This window comes from Rhipicephalus microplus, chromosome 9 (genome assembly GCF_043290135.1).
Source record: "Rhipicephalus microplus isolate Deutch F79 chromosome 9, USDA_Rmic, whole genome shotgun sequence".
Lineage (NCBI taxonomy): Eukaryota > Metazoa > Arthropoda > Arachnida > Ixodida > Ixodidae > Rhipicephalus > Rhipicephalus microplus.
The window spans coordinates 8,144,055-8,167,220 of record NC_134708.1 but is presented as its reverse complement, the minus strand read 5'-3'; the positions used below and the strand labels follow the sequence as shown (position 1 = coordinate 8,167,220).

The 23,166-nt window shown below is 48.0% G+C and overlaps 1 protein-coding gene across 1 annotated transcript in view; it reads left to right on the top strand.

The window, feature by feature from the left end:
• Shab (potassium voltage-gated channel shaker cognate b) overlaps positions 1-22,714 on the top strand; it is a 29,753-nt gene extending 7,039 nt beyond the window's left edge. Inside the window, exons 2-7 of the mRNA XM_037415409.2 lie at positions 16,307-16,903; positions 17,176-18,039; positions 18,538-18,756; positions 19,148-19,487; positions 20,308-20,595; positions 22,338-22,714. Coding sequence (XP_037271306.2) covers positions 16,355-16,903; positions 17,176-18,039; positions 18,538-18,756; positions 19,148-19,487; positions 20,308-20,591 — 2,256 coding nt within the window. The 5' untranslated portion in view covers positions 16,307-16,354 and the 3' untranslated portion in view covers positions 20,592-20,595; positions 22,338-22,714. The remainder of the gene's footprint in view (positions 1-16,306; positions 16,904-17,175; positions 18,040-18,537; positions 18,757-19,147; positions 19,488-20,307; positions 20,596-22,337) is intronic.
• The last annotated feature ends 452 nt before the right edge of the window (positions 22,715-23,166 follow it).

The window sequence follows — 23,166 nt, the reverse complement described above, 5'->3', positions numbered from 1 at the left end:
TCTTAACAAAAGTCACCCCACCTAATTTAAAAAGAGACAGACAGATGTCGAACGGTTTTTCCTCATTTTGTTACTTCCATCGCTACCTATGTTTCGATATTGATTATTATATCTTCGGCGCAAGTGCCAGGGCGCGCTTTCTTAATTACTTCAGTGAAGCTTGCATGTTATGAATTTTCGGTTTCAGCTCTTCCTTAGTTGTCGAAAAAAATAAAATAATGCCGCCTTGTTATTTCATTATTTCTGCTTTTACGGGAAATCAATCTCTATGCACTCCTCACTGCAGTCTCGGCGTGTCCGTGAAAGAACGTTGTAACTTCAAAACGAAATCTCTTTTCAGAGAAAAGTTCTTAGAATAGGAACGGCCAGTCGCTCGCATGCCGTCGTACGGGGCTCGGTGAGTCACTCCAGAGGCCGTTTTAGCGCCACTGACTTGGGGCGTTGCTCATTCTTTTCTTTGTTTATCTATTCATTTATTTACTTATTTTGAGTGTGCTCGTCCGTATAGCGCAAGAAAAACACTGTTGAGCATGCAATGACCGCGTGAATTCCCTTCTTCCGCTTAGCGTTAACGTCCGTGGCATGCGTTGGCAGCCGGGTCCGGCCGGAACCTGCCATTAGCGAAGAAGCTGGGAAATTTTATTTTCGCTTTCTTTCCCCGGGTGGTGCGCGTCGAGTTGTACGGTTCTCAAACGGTTGCACTAAAGTGCATTTGTCGCTTGAAAGCCCTGAGTCGAGTTTCTGCCTAATGCACAACACCACTTAACTATACAACCCCCCCGTGGTACGTCCATCCATGGATATACAGTTCCGCGCTGTTTATATATATATATATATATATATATATATATATATATATATATATATATATATATATATATATATATCCACACAAAACTTTTTTTGCGTTGCGGCCAATGGTCCAATGTTCCGGTTTTCATCAGAGACTCCGGTGAACACCGGTTCTGGTCGCATCATTAGCAGGTCACTTGTATTGTTTTTTATTCGTGTTCAGATTGATTTCAAAATGTATTGTCTTGCGAGGGCGCCATGTACCAGCATCACAAAAACAGAATTCATACGGCATTTAACGCGAACGGAGCTTGGCGTTCATCCAGAATTAAATTACCAACACACATAGTTCAATATATACCTTGTCATAATTTATCACCGGTTTATTTTTATTTATTTATTTATTTATTTATTTATTTTCATTGCTATGTTTAAAAAAACTTCGGAGTCCAAGATAAATGCTTTCATAATACTGGTCACCACACACAGACCGCACAGGACAACCGCGAATGTATTCTCTGCGTATGTTCGCCAGTATTGTATTACGAAAGCGTTCAATTAGTGTATACCAACTGGCTCAGCTAACTGCATTTAAGATAAAAAGCTGCAGAGAGCCAAAGTAAAACGCTGTTAGCCCCCATGTTACATAATGAGAGGTGGTTACCACATTGAAAAAGCACGTTTGCATTAAAAAGTTACAGTAAGTTGTTATACATTGCAAGATAGTCCACAGTGATGCAACATGTAATATGCGAATATTCTATCAGAATCTGGAAGAGGCTCGTATGGGTAGGAGACCGCAGGGAAAGGAGGGGGGTTGCTTTGGATGTTTTCTACTATATATATAGCATTGGTTTATGTCCAAAGCGTCGCTTGTAAATAATAATCGCAGCGTCGGCGTGTGCAAGCCGTGTATGAATATAGCAGTTTTCAGGCTTAATGTACATCAAAATTAGTAGCAACACATCAACTATCGTGCAATGACCTCTTGATGAGGCATGCAAATACTCGTTTATACGAGGGTCTCAATTCAACGTACTTGCCCGCAATATACACTAAGCTTCTTTTTATTCCATGATCACCGTCATCAATTCAACTTTATTTGCCAATCACTTACGTTCATGGGCTGCCCAACAGGCTTGGCCTATAGCGGCCCCGACATCGGCGTCGCCCGCGGCGTAGTATAAGGTGCATCCCGCTATATCGATCGATCGATGAATCTATCGATCAGTCTATCAATGAGCCAATCAATGAACCAGTTATTCAGTCAAACATTCAATCACATATGCTCATGATAACCCAGAAGCTGCCGGTAAAAGCCATCAATCAACTGCGTCAAAAGATGGTGGACCCTCTCAACGCGATGCATCCTCGTGAATCTAGCAAAGTATGAAGGCTGGAGGCAAGCAAGAGTTAACACTCGTGCAGAGCTCAACAATGGCGACGATAAAAAGGTTCAGCACAGCACCGGAAAAGTACATCAGCCGGCGAAAGACGATCGAGTTCGAGAAACACATCTGCGAGGCTGCCGGGGCGACGTTGATAGCCTATATCGCGCTGCCAACCATCCATCAAGTGTACCCTTCGTCGTATAGACGTTCGGCTTCCATGGGGGATGCGGAATCTCGGTCGATTCGGCCTCATCGAAAAGCTGACTTCGCTCGTGCGCCGCATTGACGCCCGCCGGCGGCGCGTCATTGTCGGTGCTTCCGGTAGGCCGGCCGCCGCAGCGTAATGAGAGGCGTGGGTGTGGTGTCGACTCAGCACGTCGTCGCCGTCGCGCTTGGTATTCACGCCGCGACATCGTGCACGTGTCTCGTGTTCATGAACGAGCTTCCGAGTGCCCTGTTTTCATTTTATGTGCCGGCGTAACCTTCACAACCCTCGGGATTTGTAAACCGTGAACGTTTATAGCAGCGTTGTTATGTATGTCCTGTCGTGTTTCGCTCGCATACTGTAGTGGTTAGAAGGGGTTGATCTCGTTTAGTGTTCGCTGAGTCATCACTAATCTCGGCTAGTGTTTTCATTCGTTAGGTAGTGTTTAACGCTGCATATCTGCTGTTAAACAGGCAACATTATTCTCATTCATTATCGGTTGAAAAATTGAAAAGTTGCTCTCGCATATACGCAGACAAAAGGTTGGACGTAGAAGCGTGAACTGTTGGGCGGGTTGTGTGACATTCCTGTAGGACGAAGAGCGGAGCATCGCCGATGTAAAACTACACCGGCTAAAGAAACGCGGGCACCGACAAGAATAATAATATCGGTGGTTTTAGGTGCCAACACCAATACGTTGTCATGTGCCGCGTATCCATCTAGGTTTTCTTTTTAACCCTTGTTAGGGTGGCTTTCTAAATATTGTAAATACACCCTTCTTCTATCGTCTCTTCATAACGATATCATTATGAGTAACGCTCTAGTAAACAGCTCCGGAAATTTTGACCATCTGTCGTGTGTGGCACAATACACGGCCTCTATATAGACTTCGCCTCCGCCGAAATGCCGCGGCCGGGATTGAAACGCGACCTGCGGGTCAGCAGCCGAGCGCGGAAAGGCACCGCTGCGGTGGTCTATATAGGGGCTAAGGTACTCGGCCGCTGACCCGCAGGTCGTGGGATCGAATCCCGGCTGCGGCGGCTGCATTTCCGATGGAGGCGGAAATGTTGTAGGCCCGTGTGCTCAGATTTGGGTGCACGTTAGAGAACCCCAGGCGGTCGAACATTCCGGAGCCTTCCACTACGGCGTCTCTCATAATCATATGGTGTTTTTGGGACGTTAAACCCCCACATATCTATCTAAGAGAGCGCGGAAATCCCTTGGACATATCTAGCGCATGCGGAACAACTATAGAATGCCTCTGCGCGAAACAAAAAAGCAAGAACACACACGAAATGAAGGAGTTTATCATGAGATAACAATATGTCGAGAAACCCACAAGCCGAAATGCAATATATAGACGCCTGGTGTAACAATGAGTTGTAACCTCAAAAGTTTGAAAGAGGCATAAGGTGTGAGTGACGCATCAACACAGCTGATACATGAGGAGGGTATGGCGCGGAAAGTTCAACTACTAAAACCATCAACTCGTCGAGCAGGACAACTCATTTATTTATTTTGCGTTCGATGCTTTCTTCTTCTGCGTGTTTGATCAGAAACACGTGCAAGTTGCGGTACATTCGCCGCAGCAGGCGTCGAAGAAGCTACCCGTCCGTCAACAAAATTCACTCTTAAGTTGAGTGTCTTTCCTCTCGGGGCTTGTGTTCCTTCCGTTTGTGTACTCTTCATCGGGAATTCTGCCCGCTATCATCCTAGAAAAAAAAACATTAAATGTTCTTGTCTGATTCATTCGTTTTTTGTTTTGTTTTTTCGTTGCAGCCCGCTCTGATGTGACTTGAAGGTTCTGAGCTAACAGGAGAGCGTAGTCATGCGTTAATTTCCAATATGGCAGGTCGCGCACTTTCATATGAACGATAAAAATAGTTCGGGCTCTTTGCCTGAAGTTTGTGTGGACGCGTCGAGTGAAAGGGGTGCGAGATTTTTCTCATCTCGTTTAAAGCACGAAAAGCTCAGCTGTTCATGTGTCAGCTTCCAAGCTACCTGCATAATGTGCTAAGGTCCGCCTAGGCCTGGTCAGGCGAGGGATGCAAATTTCAAGTATGAGTGGCTGAAACCAGCGAGTGGCAGTGCTAGTGCGTAAAGTAGCATCGCCGGTGTATCTAATGTGGCCTCGTTTTACAATAAAGATAAAAAGGAGGTGTGGTCGAAGCCTCGTTTCTCTGACAAACACGAGCAAATAAAACTGATTGACAACGATTCGAATGAAAATATAGTAGAGATACACCACTTGTACGAACAATGATATAGGTGAAAATGAATTAAAGTGAATGAAAAATCAACTTTTCTGCAGGTTATTGTGAAAGAAACTACAGCTTTAAGATAACGGGCCCGATGTTCTGTACCAAGTGAGCTACTGCGGGGGTTGATTTCCCATTCGCTTTATTGGGTATAAATGTTTATGTTGTGTTAGCAAGCACCACTAGGTACCGTGACGGCAAGTGTGGAACACTCTGTTCTTGCCAGTGAACTCACGTAGAACGTGATGTTATTTCGAGATGGAAGCTGACCGAAAAACCCATGCTTATTACCTAAGGCACATGTCTGCTCGACCGAGGCCCTCGCTGCAAATGAACTAAAGAGGCGTGGTTGACATCGAGTGCCCGTTTCTTCGTTAGGCACAACCTATAATAAAACCGAGAGACAACGAAAATAATTAAGGAAGGTATTGGGGACTGCATTGCAACGATGATTACTTCATTGTCTCAAAAGATTGTTTCGCTGGACTAACTGGTTGCTCATTGTGAAAAGCAAACACAGAGCTAATTAGACGAGGCACTAGCCCTGTGTGATTATTCGTTCGTTTCGTCTATTTCACGCTGTTTTTACTTTCTCTGTTGGTTTCATTGGGCTTGGTTAGGCTCATTTTGCAACGTAATTCCGTGTTTCTATTACGTACGCACTTGCAATTATACAAATAGCATCGCGAAATCGTTGACCCTGGGTGATGGTAACGCCTCATAACGGCGAAAATTCAACGAGGTCCGATGTGCAATGCACAAGTGCACAAGGCACGCTTATGTGCCAGCGACGCCTGCCACACTTTTTCTGCCAGCGTTATCTGAGCTACCGTGTGTTCAGTAAACCGGCGCTGTTCGCCGGATCGCTGGTCTCGTTGCTTATCGCCAATATTAGACACCGCCATATATACGAGGGTGAACGCTCCCGCGATATTAATAAAGGGTCTGGGACACCCAATTTTTGACCGTAATCTGTCTTATTTCTTAATCCGTAGGCTATATCAGTGCATGTTCAAGAAAATGACCGAAATATTTCCGGAGTCCTCCAATACGGCGTCGCTCGTAATCATATTGCGGTTTTAGGACATCTATCTATCTATCTATCTATCTATCTATCTATCTATCTATCTATCTATCTATCTATCTATCTATCTATCTATCTATCTATCTATCTATCTATATTATTATTATTATTATTATTATATTATTATTATTATTATTATTATTATTATTATTATTATTATTATTATTATTATTATTATTATTATTATTATTATTATTATTATTATTATTATTATTATTACCGCGCATTTTTTCCGGTGCTTAATTATACCGAATATTTTTTTATCAGCATGCGATTGTCCTGAGGGTCGGGCAACTGTAGCGAATTCGCATTCCGACGAATGATTTCTTTCAGTGTTGTGGAAATATTCGACCTTTTTCCTGCTTGGCATCAAAATTGAACGCTTTTCAAGGGCTGAAACTTTGGTAGCGCATGACGTCACACATGCCGTGGCAAAATGTCGGTCACCGGTGGCGGGCGGGGTTTCCATCCAGCGAGCACTAGAACTTATTTCACGTTCAAATATTCATTTACATAGTCCAGTTTTCATGTGTGTATAACGCTGTTGCGGGAACGTGTTATGGCAAGTATCAAGGAATTGCAATGGTGCACTCTATAAAAATATCTGCTCCCTTAAGGGTTTGTTGTTGTGCGATGTGTGATACTTATATACCTTCCCTCTACAAACTTATTAATCGTTGACTTTCTCTGAGGCAACCCTTGTGGTTTGTTTGAAAACTTTGGGCAAGAATTGAGGAGACCTATGTGGTGGGTCGGTGGGTGTTCATTCATCATTAAGGCTGCGCTTTGAAAACAAACCCGCCACAGAACTAATAAAATGCAGGACACACTAGAGTGAATTTGTTCTGGTGTAAGTTTTAATAAAAATTCCGTTGGGTCTATTATATTTGGTACACATAATCCAAACATCAGCGCAAACCAGGAGGGACAACGAAGAATAGAAGAGACAATCACAGACGCTTACTGGACTAACTGCGATTTTGCCGGACGTTGGTTCTGGGCTGAGGCAACAGTGAACACGCGTAATGTATCAGTGATACGTCTATACCTTTGCGCCTCTCAGAATATGAATTCATGGGTGCACATCTTCGCTAAATGTCTCCGTTTTCACGCATGCAATACGGCTTGGTATACGCGCGCACGCAAGGTTTAAGGTTGTAACATTTCTTAGTATACTAGTGCTTGTCTCTTCTGTCTTTTGTGGATAGTGTTGTTTTGTGCTGAAGTTTTCATCTTAAAGGGAGCCTCTGAAAATACAAAAGAAAAAAAAAACGAGCGCTCTGTTCTTTCCCGGCATTTCCCGTTCTCGCGACACGGTTCGTGACGTCAACAGTTTACGTGACGTCATGTTGAAGGAAGCTCCCGGTTGGTCACTATACTATGAATCGTTTCGTTCTCTGCTTCACCACAAAGTCACATGTCCGATCTGCCCTGTATTACATGACTATCGCGCTTTAGCCCCGCCGCGGTGGTCTAGTGGCTAAAGTACTCGGCTGCTGACCCGCAGGTCGCGGGCTCGAATCCCGGCTGCGGCTGCTGCATTTCCGGTGGAGGCGGAAATGTTGTAGGGCCGTGTGCTCAGATTTGGGTGCACGTTAAAGAACCCCAGGTGGTCTAAATTTCCGGAGCCCTCCACTACGGCGTCTCTCATAATCATATGGTGGTTTTGGGACGTTAAACCCCGCATATCAATCAATCAACTATCGCGCTTTATGAACTGACTTCACCTCGTGTTCACCGTCTGCAAGCGGACATAGCTGCGTGCAGTCGAAAAGCACGAAGTCCTACAGGTTTAGCGCTGGCATGCAACGTGTTTTGTGAAGACATGCATGACAAGGAGATAGCGCTAGCTTGCAGGAAAAGACGTGAAGGCAAGAAAGAAACTACTGCGTCGCCTTTCAGCCCGGGGTGGTTCAGGAACCCTCTAAATGGTTTAACCTTGCCTGTCGAAAGCCGGGGACGTTATTCGTCTGATTTAAAGTCACCTTCAGGAACGACATGCGAGACAGCTGCGACCTTGCGAACGCCATCGATTTAGCCCCGAATCGTCGCGTGCCGCTCGCTGATCGACCATGCGGGGCATGTTCTCCGAGTCGGCGTCGCTCGTGCGGTTGAATACCGTGTTCTCTCGGGCTACGATAGCGTCAATCGTTTAAACGCTGCGTCGGACACAGGAATCAACGGTTGCGTTGCTGTCCCTATAGCAGCCGACATGTTCGTCCCACCGGGACCGCTGTATAGCATTCCGCAAAAGGCTGTTTTCTTTCTTTCTTTCTTTCTTTCTTTCTTTCTTTCTTTCTTTCTTTCTTTCTTTCTTTCTTTCTTTCCTTCTTTCTTTCTTTCTTTCTTTCTTTCTTTCAAGTGTCTGGTGCTTCTAGCATACCTACTGTATACGTTGACCGACTTGAGAATATTCGATGGCCAACACTGTCTCAAATGCGCTTGCGCCGAAAAGGATGAGAAATATTTATTTGGCGCCATATACACGGAGCTACACATATACACATATGCACGACTAAGCCTTTATATCCTAGGGACAGGTTGGAAAGTCTCCGCCTCGGCAACGCACATTGCAAGTATACGACCGTGCGGGCTATCTGCGGCACACGCTTCTGTCACAGGCATGGCTACATTTACGCACCTTCCCTGAGATTACACTGGCTTACAGTCGTTCCACCACCCGCACTCTGAGACCGGCTTCCTTCGACGACGTCAGATGTCTTGCAATATGGCATGAACCGAAGGTTCGTATATATATTTTTTTACGGAAGATCCCTGTATATTGTCGCTTAAATCGTTCACATACTCGAGGCTTTCGTGTCCGGGATCCGTGGTAACGCCTGTGGGTATCACAAACTGGTATGCACCGCACACATTGGGGGAATTGCACTATATACCCAACACTGCATGGTTCGCCAAAGATTCAAGGCCCGCCGCGGGGGTCTAGTGGTACTCGACCACTTACCCGCGTAGGTCGCGCAATAGAATACCGGCCGCGGCAGCCGCATTTTTCGATGGAGACGAAAAGGCTCTGGGCCCGGGTTTTCTGGTTTAAGTGCACCATAACGAACCCCCGTGGCCGCAATTCTCGGAGCCTTCCACTATACGGCGTCTCTCCTAATCATGCCTTGTTTCTGGGATGTACATTAAACCCCGTCAGTTATTATTATGAAAGATCAAGACAACAGTTAGTCCAACAAACGGGTAACCGCCACAAAATTTTGCGACCTATTAGGCAACTATCATCATCATACACGCGTATATACCACAGAAACTACACGCTATAAGAAGGAAAGAAGAGAGTGCACTTTGATTAGCCCAACTAATGCCGTGTGCGTTATCATAGTTACAGCACTGTCGCGTGGTACTTTGTTGTTATAAAATGGAGTGGTTATTTATTTATTTATTTATTTATTTATTTATCACAACTCGGCTTGTATTTGCACAATGCTGTACATCACTACATGTTTCTCGCCTCGAATCCAATTTAAACACTTAGGCGCTTAACATTCCCCCAAGTTCACATACAGACGTTCCACGTCCGTTCTGTCAGCGTCGGTGTCAAGTGTCGGAGCGTCTTCCGTATACGGAACACGATTCGGCAGACACGGCGCGGCGCAAATTTGCGCGAGCTGTCAATTTACCGGCCGCCCTCGCATGTCTCGCCTCCGGCGCGGTCCTCTTGACGAACGCTCTCCGGCCAGTCGAGGCGACCGACGTGCGGCTGTCACTTCATACATCGAACCGCGCGCGAGTGTGCCGAGTCGTTGCCAAGGACGAGTGCTAGGCAAACGCGCGTCCAATCCTTCGAACACGCTTCTCTGTTTGCTCGTTGACGGCGAAGCTCTTTTGCCGTGTTTCCTCACGAAAAGTTCATCGGGCGTACGAGGACTGCGAATCACGCATATCGACTTCGTTCGGCTGTTAGCCCAGCCATTCTGCTTCCAGATTTCAATGCAGAGCTATGGGAAACCTATTCCTGGCAACCTGCCTGCCTGCCTGCCTGCCTGCCTGCCTGCCTGCCTGCCTGCCTGCCTGCCTGCCTGCCTGCCTACCTATTTACCTACCTACCTACCTACCTACCTACCTACCTACCTACCTACCTACCTACCTACCTACCTACCTACCTACCTACCGACCGACCGACCGACCTACCTACCTACCTACCTACCTACCTACATATCTATCTATCTACCTACCTACCTACCTACCTACATATCTATCTATCTATCTATCTATCTATCTATCTATCTATCTATCTATCTATCTATCTATCTATCTATCTATCTATCTATCTATCTATCTATCTATCTATCTATCTTTGTGTGTGTGTGTGTGTGTGTGTGTGTGTGTGTGTGTGTGTGTGTGTGTGTGTTAGAAAGAGAGAGAGAGAGATCACCCTTTGTATTCGCTTCTTCGAGGAGCTCAGACTCCAAGCTTTTTGTGCTGTGTGGGTTTCAGCAGTCGACACAATAATAATAATAATAATAATAATAATAATAATAATAATAATAATAATAATAATAATAATAATAATAATAATAATAATATGTAAAGAAAAGAAAAAGTAATCTAGAAAAGTAAGCTGATTATGATGTGTATCATTGCTGATGGCTTTCCAATTCTCTCAAGAAGCATGCCTAATACGATCGAGGGGGGCCTCCTCATTTGTGCACCAATGACGCTTGCGCAAGTTCTCTTGTAATAGCTGTTGCGAAATTTCCCTCTGAATCGCGGACAGCTACAGCGCCGTAAATTTTGTTAACAAAATGTACACGTTATATATCGACCCTCTCAGACTGTGGAGCATTTGTCACACGGCCATTACTCACCCTGTGCATTACGTATAGCTGCCGGACTCGAAACGAATATTGCCAATCATGCGAATGCGTGCTCTCCAAGTATCGCCATGAGAACAACTGGTATTCAAGCGATTCGCAGCTGCCTGTATTTGCGTAATCACTTTCGGGTTTTGCAAAGATGTCCTTAATGTTGGTGTCTAATTCGATGATGGGACTACGAAAATTTTCGTAGTTCCTTTGGGACTGGGAAAATTAGCGGGATTTTCGGCGACGTTCCAAAAAAAAAAAAAACTTTGGGCAGGTAAGTTGTCCTTGAGATTATTTCAAGCACGCGAGTGGTTTCAACTATTAAAGCAAGACACGTGTGCGAGATGAAACTAAAATAAGGCAGAGTAGAATGCACAGTGCACGCGCGTAGTATTTGTATGAGAACTGGCTCTGCAGTGGGTTGGCCGACATGCAGTTCTGGAAATAGAGCACAACGTTTTAAGTGGACAGAAAAAAAAAAACGAAACATGCATGAACTGTAACGTGTGTTTGTTCTTTAGTGAAGCTTGCTGATCACGTTGGTGATGGAACAGCGCTCGTGTCGTTGTACGTTTCTCTTCGTCCCGTGCTTTACGTTTGCTCTGTCCTGCTGTAATTGTTCTTTCTTGGACCATCATATATATATATATATATATATATATATATATATATATATATATATATATATATATATATATATATATATATATATATATATATATACTGTGCTAATATATTCGCCCATGCATGTAAGACGCACACTTGCTCGGCCACAGCTTCTGCCTTCGTTTTCCACTTGCCCCAAGGGGTAAAAGCCACGTAATGAATGGCGACAGTGAAGCTGTCCATACAATTATCCCTCTTGTATTATTTAAGGAAACTCTGCTGTCAAACCCGGTTGTACATCACAATCTTTATGTCCACTGCATGACGAAAGCTTCGCACAATGATTTCCAATTTACCATGCCGTGCGCTAGCTCATTGCATGCTATACGCATGTCAACTTCTCTCCTCCACCAAACTCCCTCCCGCCCTCGGCTTCGTTTTTCATCCACACCGCCGCTCTCACTGAACATTGGCTATCTGTCCGATTATGTGGCCCACAAAGGCACACATTTCCGCCTAATGGAAACAAGGATATCGGATACTCATGTCTGTTCTCTCGAGGAACAAGCGTTGATACGTAGAACCGATACATTGTATGATAGAACAACGGTTTTTTTTTTTTACGTCTTTCGGTGGGATGCTAAATGTACTATCACAGTTTTTCATTGCTATTATTCGTCAATGTGAAAGACTTTTCTACGTTGGTGGTAGTCTTGTTTTGCTTCATTACTCTATTTTTTTCACATCCTAGTCCGTCTTTGCCTCTGTTTGACGACTTCTCGTCGCTCAACTATTCCTGAACTGCTGCTTTTATTTTTTTCATTTCTTCACCCGTGAGCGTTCCTTCTCATAGCGTGTGCGGCATACGTGGGCCAGAACATGAAGTAAGCGCTTGCTAGGATGGAAGCCTTAAACGCAGGTTTGAAATTGGGTTAACTGACAACCCAGTTCAAAGGGAGCGCTTGTCTCTTTTTCCTTTCTTGTACTTTCTGCGGTCTGAGCTGGTTGCTGAAAATTAAGTGCACTGGCGTGGAAAATAATGATATATCAAATATGCTTCCAAACTATCGCACTTGGTGACATCGTACTATTGCAAAAATTTTGTCATCAATGTCACTAATGTCACACTGCTTGAAAAATACGTCACCGGCTCGAGAAGTCCAGCCTTTCTGCTACAGTCGGTTAGTTTCGTGTACTGTGCATATCGCAAACGAGTATCCGTTTCTTGTCCCTATTTCGGGTGTGTCGCGCGGGCACAGTAGGCTCGGTAATAATGCAAGCAAGTCAATTTTAGGCAACTCGAAGTGCGTCTGAAACGACGCATCGCATGAACAGCCGTGATACTTGTCTCGAGTTTTGGGGCCACCTCAGAAAACAGGGTTATCGCAATTGGATTCGCGTAGTGCGTTTCCTACGTCGACGCGGCAGACTTTTTTTTTTTTTTTGAACTAACGCGGAATGGTGGTCTCGGGCGTCTACTGTCCTTGATAAGCCGGCCGCCCCCTTTCTTCCCATGGCCTCCGAGATTGCGGGCCCGACGCCGAGAGCCCGCAATGTCGGAGGCCATGTTCTCCCCTTCGCAGTTCTGAAGTCTACCGCTGTGTGGCTTTCAGTGGCGCGTCTGCTCGCGGAGCACACCGTTCACAGGGAGAGGCGTCGTGTTGATTTTCACCTTTAAGCTTCTGCGGTAATTCGTTATACGCAAAGGACTGGTTGATGGTACCGACGTCTTGCGACGTTTCGGGCACGCACAATTATAGACACATTTGTTTGTTTTCACCTAGTCTCCTTCAGTGGTAAAAAGTTTCAAAAGTCAACTCGGTCTATATTAGGCTTCTGTCACAGATTTACACCACCAGAAAGTAAAATGCACAAGGTTTCTGCTGTAAAAATTCTATGCTTCCCTCGTTCATCACGGCCCCGCCAGATGATAGCACCTATCCGGCCTCTTTGAGATGTTTTCGGCTATGGTATCTGGTATAACACGTGAACAGAAAGATGCTTGCAAACAGACTAAAACTCTCTAAGCAACAACACTAGCACTCATAGTCGTCGGCAATTAAGGTTGTCTAGATGTTGCCAACTCGTGTGGCATAGCTGTGGGGTGAGGGGGGGGGGGGGGACTTGCATGCCTTGGGTTGAGAGCTAATGCTTGTAAAGCTTGGCTGGGTGGTGGGAATGCAAGTGCCTCTCTGCCGATGCCCACGTTATCGCACTGCAATAGATGTTTGCACATTTTTATAAGTACCTATGGGTTTTAGAATAGTACAATATTTTTATTGATCCGCAGGGAACATTTGGATTCACTTGATCAACAGCATTGCCCTACGTATCGTGATTAACCCATTTTAATACCACTGAAGTACTCAACATGCGATTCGCACAGTCTTCTTGCTTCGTCCCATGCATTTCAGCGATTGAAAGTTAGTCGTCTAATTCAGTGGTACCAAAAAGCTATTTGCTTACAGTAATAAGTTTCGACGGTATGCATGGTCTATTTCACACATTTCTTTCTCATCGTTTTTGTTTTGCTACATGATCATTCTATTTTTCAGATCTTGACTCTGGTGCTTTGCATTAGCATATCTCATTGGCTCCTCAAGTTTTTGTGCCAACGTCATTACCTCCGGCATGTTCGATCGTCGCATCCTCCCTGTCGTACTTGTGGCTGTGTTGTCTAACTATACAATGAATTTTCCTAACGTACGTGCCTTAACGTCATAAATGTCAGTCACATTGGCCGTCCTTTGAATATGTTGCTTTATGAAACCTTTTACCGGCCACCTTTTCCTTTCTCCTCTCTTATACGGCCTAGTGATTCCCGCTAAGCAAAACTTTCATAACTTCGACTTAGGCGCCTCTCCGACTTCTATCTATCTATCTATCTATCTATCTATCTATCTATCTATCTATCTATCTATCTATCTATCTATCTATCTATCTATCTATCTATCTATCTATCTATCTGTCTGTCTGTCTGTCTGTCTGTCTGTCTGTCTGTCTGTCTGTCTGTTTATCTATCTATCTATCTATCTATCTATCTATCTATCTATCTATCTATCTATCTATCTATCTATCTATCTATCTATCTATCTATCTATCTGTCTATCTATCTATCTGTCTATCTATCTATCTATCTATCTCATTGACGAGGACTGCAGGCGTATATGTGTCCAAATAATGTCCCCATCCCCACATATATCTAAAAGCGGATGACGTTCATCTGCGGAACATAATGCTTTATGGGTGTTCGCTCTCGCGTAACCGTTCGTCGTGGTCTTTTGTAGGCCTGTTTAGCGAGATGACGTGGCTTATACGGTCACAATCGTACACAAGTATTCCTGGCGGAAAATAATCTAGGGCGCACACACGGGCGCGTCATTAAACACAACCCTTCGTCTCGACAGAGCCGCACGTCTACCACGGCAGCGCCGCTTTCCGGTTTGTGTAAGGACATAAGTGATATTGATTGCCGCTCTGTACCACCGCTGTACTCGCGCGCAGCGGCGTCAAGTGCCAGACGCCCTTTGACTTCTGGGGCAACCTGCACAGATGGGCAGGTGGAGCCACCTACGCGGCGAAAAAAGAAGGGTTCGTTTGGTCGCGTTTCGATCCCGCGTATCCTTCGCCTACAAGACCGTCACCATGAAGCGGCGAAACTAGACGAGAAATAACCGAACCGTGTCGTGTTTAGAAAACATTAGTGGAGCGACTTTCATCGCATTAGGGCCTCAATGTGAACTCCCGTCGGAAGTTATTGGAATCGGAAGGCTGTTTGGTCGGTTATCGCTTTCCTACTTGGAGCGCATACACGAACGAATTTTGGGTCAATTATGTGAGAAAGTCTCTAATTCGATAAATTAATATGATCAAGATATTTTTTTCTTTCTTTTTTAACTAGTATGTCCGAACGCTAGATGTCGCTGCATCGTCGATTTCAGGCTCATGCGCAATCCTTGTTCGAGTGTTCTCCATGAATTTTTGTCCAATGCGTCATTCAAATCACTAATAGTTGAAGAGTAAAATCAGTACCATTTCCTCCTTCAAAGGGCACTTCTTTTCTTTTGACCTTCTATAACATTGTTTCACCAAGATGAATCGCACACTGTGCCGCACACAACGCTGCGTGGCTTTAACCAGTATTGGTGATCAGCCATAGTGTTGCAAGGTCCTGCCGTGCAAACCGTCCTCGAGTGCGTTGATCTTGGCAAAGATGATGATAAGTTCTCTTATTACTGAAAAGACAGGTCTGATCGACCCGCGGATCACCTCTTGCTTGCCTTCGTTATACATGAAAACAAGACATAAACCTGCATTCTTCGGATGTAAAGAAGCGTGTCTCTTGACATATTAGGACAAATATGGAACCTTGTTTTGTATCCAAATCTACCCCTGTCATTAAAGTGAAAATGGAGCTTTGCTGGCCACGTTATGCGTGGGACAAACGGCTGGTGGATAGTAACCCTCGCATTCAGAAACGCTCCTTGACTTGACCTTGACTGGTCACCACCTTCACTACAAAACAAATGCGTTTTGAACGCGCTGCTTTGGGTGGTGCCAAGGCAGCACAAATGCACAAACGTGTTTGGAACGCGCTGCATTGAAGTTGATGGCAAGTCGATTTCAAGTCAAGGAGCGTTTCTCAATACGGGGGTAAGGAGGTTGATTGATATGTGGGGTTTAACGTCCCGAAACCACCATATAATTATGAGAGATGCCGTAGTGGAGGGCTCCGCAAATTTAGACCACCTGGGGTTTTTTAACGTGCACCCAAATCTGAGCACTCACCACTACAGCATTTTCGCCTCAATCAAAAATGCAGCCGCCGCAGCCAGGATTCGATCCCGCGCCATGCGGCTCACCTTAGCCACTAGACCACCGTGGCGGGGCGCGGGGGTAAGAGCAGCGCAATAATTCCCAAGGAATGGGAAGCGCAGTCGGGGAAGGCAAAAAGTTAGATAAAGTAGTTCGCACAGATAAAGCGGAATCAGCTCGCACAGGATAGGGTGAAGTGGAAATCATTGGGAGAAGCCTTCGTTTTGTAGTGGACAAAAGCAGGCTGAGAATGACGATGATGATGGTGGTGGCGGCGGTGGCGTGTCTACTGAATGTGCTAACCTGGACGCACCTGTTTCGCACAGGCGGATGATCGGCCGGGCGTGCGGCGGCGGCGCCTGCTGAGCCGCGCGATGCAGCGTGCCCGGTCGCTGTCGTCGCTGCCGCCGGAGCCGTTCATGATCATGCGCAGCAAGGCCCTCAACCGGCGCGTGGTCATCAACGTGGGAGGAGTGCGCCACGAGGTGCTGTGGCGCACCCTCGAACGGCTGCCGCACACTCGCCTCGGCCGCCTTCGCGAGTGCAACACGCACGAGGCGCTGGCCGAGCTCTGCGACGACTACTCGCTCGCCGACAACGAGTACTTCTTCGACCGGCACCCGCGCTCTTTCGGCGCCGTGCTCAACTTCTTCCGCACCGGAAAGCTGCACTTGGTCGAGGAGATGTGCGTGATGGCCTTTAGCGACGACCTCGAGTACTGGGGCATTGACGAGCTCTACCTGGAGTCCTGCTGTCAGCACCGTTACCACCAACGCAAGGAGCACGTCCACGAGGAGATGCGCAAGGAGGCCGAGTCCCTGAGGCAACGGGACGAAGAGTACTTCGGCGAAGGACGGCGAGCCCAGCTGCAGAAGTTCCTCTGGGACCTGCTCGAAAAGCCCACCTCGTCCCTGGCTGCCCGGGTGAGAGTGCGCCTGTATGTCTCTCTGTGCTGTTGCTTTGTTTGCCGTTCTGCTATCCTTGTTTGCTTGCTTTCCCTGTTTTCTTTCCTTTGGTGCGCGCGCAGCAGGTGCTCTCTCTGTCTATCTGTCTCGCTCTCTTTATGCTCTGCTGGGGATGGGCAGCGCGAGAGGCCGCGCGTCGCCGATGCAGCAGGCGCCACTGGCGCTGCGGCCAGGGTGGCGGGGGCAGAGAAAAACCAAGAGGCGGCGAAAACGCGAGTGTGTTCCCCCAGGTGGTGGCAGTGCTGTCGATCCTCTTCATCATCCTGTCGACGATTGCGCTGACGCTCAACACGCTGCCCGAGCTGCAAGAGCGCGACCTCAAGGGCGAGGTGGTGGACAACCCAAAGCTGGCGCTGGTCGAGGCCGTCTGCATCACCTGGTTCACGCTCGAGTACCTGCTACGGTTCCTGTCGTCGCCCAACAAGTGGAAGTTCTTCAAGGGCGTGCTCAACGTCATCGACCTGCTGGCCATCCTGCCGTACTTCATATCGCTCTTCCTCACCGAGACGAGCAGCAAGAAGCAGGACCAGTTCCAGGACGTGCGTCGTGTGGTGCAAATTTTTCGCATCATGCGCATCCTGCGAATCCTCAAGTTGGCCCGCCACTCGACCGGGTTGCAGAGCCTGGGCTTCACGCTGCGCAACAGCTACAAGGAGCTCGGCTTGCTCATGCTGTTCCTGGCGATCGGCATCATGATCTTCTCCAGTCTAGCCTACTTTGCTGAAAAGGAGGTGGCCGACACCAAGTTCACCAGCATCCCGGAGACTTTCTGGTGGGCAAGTATCACCATGACTACTGTCGGCTACGGAGATATCTGTCCGACCACGCCTCTGGGCAAGATTGTCGGTAGCGTCTGCTGTATCTGCGGCGTGCTCGTCATTGCGCTGCCCATCCCCATCATCGTCAACAACTTCGCCGAGTTCTACAAGAACCAGATGCGCCGGGAGAAAGCGCTCAAGCGTAAGGAGGCGCTGGAGCGTGCCAGGCGTGAAGGCAGCATCGTCTCCTTCCACCACGTCAACCTGCGCGACGCCTTCGCCAAGAGTATGGACTTGGTCGACGTCCTTGTGGATACGGCTCATGGTGTTTCCCAGGTACGATTTAGCCTAACGTGGCCGTTTCTTTTCTTATCTTGCTACGTAATTTTGTTTGTGCGATGGCGACTATTCAGGGACGCGTTTTAAATTACTCAGCATTGCTTAGAAGCGTTCAAGAGTCTGCTCCATCGAACAGCACTTTCCAAAAGCTTATATAATGAAATCAAGTTATATTACTGCACAGCGTTCATGCACGAAACAGTGAGTGTGCAGTAACTCATATTATTTATCAGTAGATTCTTATCGTGCGTCTCTTCCTACTTGATACTGAATAAAACAGAAAATAATGCCTAAGGATGCCGTTAGAAACAGTGTCGAGGCATGTTGACAAATGAAAAATGCCGTGGACAGTGTAGTCGTGGTGAAAAGAATCTCTACAAGTGTGAGCAGCGGCCAGCTCACGTGGTCAGCCTCCATGACGCCGACCACGGAACAGCGTCCAACGCGGCGAGTGAATCGGGCGAGCTTCTCCGCACTCGCCGAACCCCCGCGCAGGGTGACGCCATCAGCCTCGGTGAAGAGTCGGCGTCCCGCCTGAACGCTGGATGCTTCCGCAACTACGAGCATACGCTGGCGGCCAGCGGTGGCTGCTCGGGACCACCCGGAGGCGGAGCCCGGGGCGCGGCCGACCCCTTGCTGGTGCCGGAGCCGCTCAACTCCCTCAGCGGCAGCCGTCAGCAGGCGGCGGGCCAGACGCTGGCGGCAGCCTCGCCCGTGAGTCTTGGCTCGGGGGCGTCGGGGACGAGCGCCGGGGGCTGCGGGCTTGCCTTGCAGGTGGCTCGAGCGCGTAGTGCCCCGCGCTAGGATCTCTACCGCTTGGATACCGGGCCAGGTAGCGTACAAAACGCACACGCAAAAACAAAGCACGCACCACTCAAACCACTTGGCCGCCAGCCGCACTAACTCTGCCCGCCGCTCTGCTTGTCTGTCTGTCGCCGAACCGCCGCCAGCAGCCTCCGGCGCTCGTCCCTTCGCTGCTGGCCGGTTCGGCCTCCTCGTCCCCTCGGCCCTCTTTTTCTATCCGCTGTGCTTCTCTCTCCTCCGGCCGGCTTCGTGCCGCTACGGCCTGAGGGCGCCGGCGAGAGCGTGACTTGATGATTCGCAGGAGCTCAAGGAGTTCCTCGAAGGTGACTTCCGGGCCAACATAGAGCTCAAGACTATCAACCGCTGGGACGTCGGCAGCGTGGAGAGCTCGGACACGTACCTGTCCTGCGCCACGCAGCCGTTCGCCTCGCAGGCGGACCTGAGCCAAGAACCGATGGCCAGCCTACAGCAGCCAGTGCAGCTGGTCCGACCACGGTTCCTCCAAGGCGTGCGCACCAAGGCCCGCTTCGACCCCGTGGACGCCACTCGGGCGCTTCGACCGGACACCATCGAGCTGCCGCGGCCCGAGCCGCACGTCTTCGCGCCCTCGGCCACACACAAGGCGTCACCTTTCTCCAAAGGTAAGGCCTTCACCGGAGAACTCTGGAGCGCCGCTGCAGTGTGCGCACGGGAAAAGCTGGTCACACGCATACGCTTCCGCCAGTCAACATCGCTGTATGTTTTGTTTCTTGTTTGCACTAGTAATATGGGTGATGAGCATCACGTATATATATATATATATATATATATATATATATATATATATATATATATATATATATATATATATATATATATATATATATATATATATATATATATATCGTTTAGTGGTTCATACATAACAGACGCATTACCCTATTATTTAGTGCTGGTTATGTGTGGCGCAGCAGGGTCCGGCTCATTACTGTACACTAAGGCGTCATTCCAATGGAAGGGCTAACATCACTCCATAGTGCACGTGCGTTGCGCCTCCCTCACGCTCAGTAGCACTTCCGTCGCGCGCGCCCGCTGTCAAGGCCTGACCACACACACGCGTTGTTGTGCGTCAGCGCGTGGCCTGTACACTCGGCCTGCACCCTCTTTCTATGAAGAAAGTGGGTAACTTCGTGTTGGCGCTCGCCCACTCCCCTCAGGCGTGGTGAAGGCGTGACACCGAGTCTACACGCCACACTCTGACGCGCTGCAACGCGTATGTGGGGTCAGGCCTTTAGCGCCTTGTCGCGTCGGCTCCGAGGTGGCGTCAGAGCCAGGTGCCCCGCCTGTCTCTTCCGCGTACACCGTGTGGCGGCGGTAACTCCGAGGCCTCTGCTAGTGTTGATACAGTTGAAGATTAATGAAAATTATGATGCTAATAAAGGCAAATAAAGGTACGCCAGCTCCCGTACTTTTCGTGCGCAGTGATGACGCTGTTCGGTGGCCAGTCGGGCAGGTACGGCGGCGCAGGAGACCCCGGCATGCGGCCCGAGCAGCATGCGGCAACGGCGAGCCGCGGAGCAGCCAAGTCCATCCTGAAGAAGCCCGAGGAGCGGACCACGGCGTCAACGGGAACCGCGACCACGCCCAGCCTGGGCGCACTGTGTGTGCATACAGTGGACGTGATGTGTTCGCCCGTGCGTGCTGAGAGGACGCCCCTGCTCACCGCGCAAGAGGATGGCAGCCCCGCAAGAGAGCCGCGCTCATAGCCAGGTGCGGCTTCGAGCCTACACTGCGGCTGCTTGCTGATCACGCGCGAGATTGAAACCTTGAATTTTTTTTAAGGTTTGCTTTGCCGCAAGGCATTCCGTTATACGGCGAAGCTTGCATATTGTGTTGTGGAGGAGCATATTAAGATTTAACGCTGTACATGTAACGAGGTTTCGTATGCATTGCTTTATTTTACGCGTGTCTACACACCATTTTAGTCATAGTGAGACTACGGAGACGTCCTTAAAGTGTGCTTTGAGACCTTGAGATACGTTTAGAACCCTCGTGAGGCGTCTTAAACCTTAGTTTCGGTTTCGCGTACATACAAGGAAATAGGCATCGGTCGGTCATCATGTTAAATGCGAGAACGGATGTTCTTTACAGAATCAAGTGCATGCCCAAAATCATTCTTAGTAACTGTGTATAACAAACTTCATGGACGGAGAGGAGAGCTTCACGGTATTAAACGTGCACAGAGGGTAGCAGTCATGGGAGTGTGCGGGGGGAGCAAAGTACCTAGCCTGTACAGATATCATTGTTCAGCAAAGTACCCCGTATTCATTTACTCGCTGGATATGTCCCGTCTTCTGAAAGACAAAGAATTTTTTATCAGCTTGAGAAATCGCAAGACTGATTTTTTTTTCTACAAAACGAAGTCTGTACCTCCCCTTCTCAAAGCAAGGAACGATTGAGCGTCATTGTGATACGAACGTAATACGTGAGGTATTCGCTTTAAAGAGCATTAACACCAAGATGAAAAGAAGCTAATATTATGCTAATTAACTGATGAGTCGACTCACTCATGCTCTCCCTGCCTAAGGTCAATCCGTTAGTCTTAGCCCCACTGAGTCGGCGTGGGGAAGATTTTGGAGAGTCTGACTCCGAGTGAGAACTCAGAGCAAAACATACCTGTGTAGATGAGTGAGCTTCAATTGCTGACCTATAGACCATTTCACCTAAGGCATATGGGCGCTGCCATCGTGGGCTGTTAAGTCGACGTTTTGTTGCTTTTGTATGTTGCGATGTTAATTAATAAGGCCAATAAAGAACATTATACACCAACTAAACCGCTTTCATGCGTCTACTGTGACACTGTTCGTTTAGTTGTTAAAGATGCAAAGCACAAAGGTTAACGCCCTACATGGCGCTTCCATAGTCACCTAAAAAGAGAGGGGGGGGTGGAAAGTCAGCCCCGCACATTGACATAATAGGGAAAGGACGCCACGACTCCGCGGAGGGGTGGAGTGGCACAAATTATCATATACTGGCATAATAAAGAAGAGGGCAGTGCGATGAACCTTCGTCCCGCCTGTAGGAGAAGCCTGCGCACGCCTATGCTCACTACAGGTGTGGTATGACGTGACTGCTTGACGCGCTTGCGATGTACCTAGATTAAGAGAATGAGCATTTAGGTGCACGGAAGTTGATTAAAATATATTCTAAACGTTTGCTGTGTCCGACCGTTCATGTGTAGTGTCCTCGCATACGAAGGAAACCCACCTGAGGCTTTTTATAGCCTTGACATTTTAAAGCACCACTCCTTTAAACGTGAGACTTTTGACGTCGATTTTCTAATCTATTAATACACCTACGGTGGTCGAATTGACGACACTGGAGTTATCGGTCAAAAATAGCTTATTGTTTCACTTCAGTGTCACTTTTAAGCAAAGACACTTCCGTATTGTCTGTCTGGAGCACCAGTGGATACTTTTCGTCTTTCTCATTCCTTGTTTTGTCTTTCGCAGGGTGGCCCAGTGCGTGGAAGGTTCCGTAAAGGAGACAGCAGCATCTCGCGGTGCTTCCCGGGCGCCGTCGCGGGCGCCCTGACCCTTCTTTGGGGCCTCGGTGGGGAGCGCCACCTGTCTCCATCTCCTCCGGGTCTCCCCACCGAGGCCCCAGGTGGCGCCACGCGAGCGCCCGGGATTCCCGGAGGAGACCCCCATCGTCATCAACACCCGCTGCCGCAGCGGCAGCAGCCACCGACGATGATACGTGTGACGTCATCTCGCTCATGTACATACCTCATCGGACAGAAGCCATTTCCACGTCTTGTTGTTTTCTATTCACATCTAGACTTCTCTCAGATCACATTCTTGGTGCGAATAACGACGCTGCTCACTCACGCCTTCGTGTCACGCCGCAACCATTTCTCTTGTGTGTGCCACGAAGAACGATGGATTTCTCCGAAAGGGGAACGGACACGACTTGTTTTCGCATTAGCGGCCGCCAGTGAAGCGCTTCAAACATTGCTGCTGGCAGCAATGACATGTTGTGCTTCTTCTTTGTTTTTTTTTTGTATTTGACGTAGCTCAATTGCACCGTTAGCGACACCACAAATGGCAATCTTCATTAAGCCTAATACGCCACGTGCCACTGACTGCCCGAGTTGTTTTGAGTGTCTCGGACCGTGCCTCGGTCGCTGCCTAGCAAAGGACTCGGTACAGGCGAACCGAAGACGGCCATCTTGCTATACGATCACGTTGGCGAATACAGTTGCACATAGTGTGCGCATACGTTAACCATTTTTCGCTGCAATGCCGTATTTAAATGTCTGCAGCCTCGTGAGCTGTCCGA